The 1494-nt window shown below is 36.7% G+C and overlaps 1 protein-coding gene across 1 annotated transcript in view; it reads left to right on the top strand.

The window, feature by feature from the left end:
• Positions 1 to 189: 189 nt before the first annotated feature.
• LOC121384567 (carcinoembryonic antigen-related cell adhesion molecule 5-like) overlaps positions 190 to 1494 on the top strand; it is a gene marked incomplete at its 3' end in the record, with an annotated part of 10356 nt that continues 9051 nt past the window's right edge. Inside the window, exon 1 of the mRNA XM_041515059.1 lies at positions 190 to 232. Within this exon, the coding sequence (XP_041370993.1) occupies positions 190 to 232 (43 nt within the window). The remainder of the gene's footprint in view (positions 233 to 1494) is intronic.

Raw genomic sequence — 1494 nt, 5'->3', positions numbered from 1 at the left:
GTGAGGTACATGATACGCCCATCAAGAATTTGATGGAAAACCATATCTGTATTAATGAATGTTACGGGTATGATTCAGTTCTAATTATAAATGTGAAATTTTGGTAATGGGATGGATGAACAGTTTTGGACCAACCACCATTCCAAGTGATTCCTACATGTGATTTGATGGTCCTGTATGCAAGATACGATGTGGATAAGGACTTACTGTTATGGGCAGTGGACCATGAAAAGTAGGTCACAGTGACCTAGTAATAGTATGCGACACACCACCATCCCAAGATGTTCCTACATTTTTATATATTTATATGAAACTTCAATAAATTTAATAAGTATGCCATATACTAGTGTTGTCCACAACTTATAATATGGTCTGGACAAGGATTTACTATATGTGCAGTACACTGAAAAGTAGGTCACAGTGACCTAGTAATAGTATGCAACATACCGCCATCCCAAGTTGTTCCTACGTGTGAGGTTTGATGGTCCGGACAATAAAAGGTTAACAGATGGACAGACAATGCCATACCATAATACTCATCATCGTAGGTGGGTGTATAAAAATGAACGTGTGAAATTAACACATATGAATATAAACAAGGGCATAATTCAACACTAAAACATGGGCCCATTGGGCTATTTTTCACTCCAGCCAGTGCACGACGACTGGTACATCAAAATGCTGTGGTATGTGCTATCTTGTCTATGTGGATGGTCATATGAAAAGATCCCTTGCTGCTAATCTGAAAAAGTAGCCCATGAAGTGGTGACAGTGGGTTTCCTCCCTAAATATCTGTGGTCCTTAACCATATGTCTGACGTATTATAACCGTAAATACAATGTGTTGAGTGCATTGCTAAATGAACCATTTCCTTCCTTCAGGACGTGTAGGATTTTTATAAAATCCACTAGCCATTAGATCAGTGATTTAAAAAATTCACTAGCCACGATTAAAAATTCACTAGCCCTACTTTACTAAATTTTACTAAATAACACTAATAATCCGATATGTCACCTAAAGAGGGAGATAGAGCTTAAAAACACAAACATTGAGGGGTTGGTGTAGGTGCAGGATATTCATATTTACAATTGACTGCAACATTTGACTTCACTAGCCGTCAGGCATTGCAATAGTAGTTATTTACTAGCCCAACTTTGAATATCACTAGCCATGGGAGTGGGGCTACCATAGGCCTGCTTCGTTTCTTCAACAATAAAAACATGCAATACTTTCCCCAAAACAGTATTTTAACCCACTCGTAAGTCAACCCACCAAGTTACAAAATAATATTTTGATGAAAAAATAGGTCAAAATATGTTACTAAAAATATAGTTTGAAATACACGAATTGAGTCAGATGACCTATATATTTTGTTGGTTACCAAAAATACAGAAAATAATCTACTCATCAACCCGTGACAATGAACATAGTGATGGCAGAATAAATAAAGGTTATTACTACAAATTAATGCTACTCCAGGTTAGGGTTAGGGTT

Source organism: Gigantopelta aegis, chromosome 1 (genome assembly GCF_016097555.1).
Source record: "Gigantopelta aegis isolate Gae_Host chromosome 1, Gae_host_genome, whole genome shotgun sequence".
In the NCBI taxonomy this organism is placed as follows: Eukaryota; Metazoa; Mollusca; class Gastropoda; order Neomphalida; family Peltospiridae; genus Gigantopelta; species Gigantopelta aegis.
This window is presented reverse-complemented; position numbering and strand designations above follow the sequence as displayed.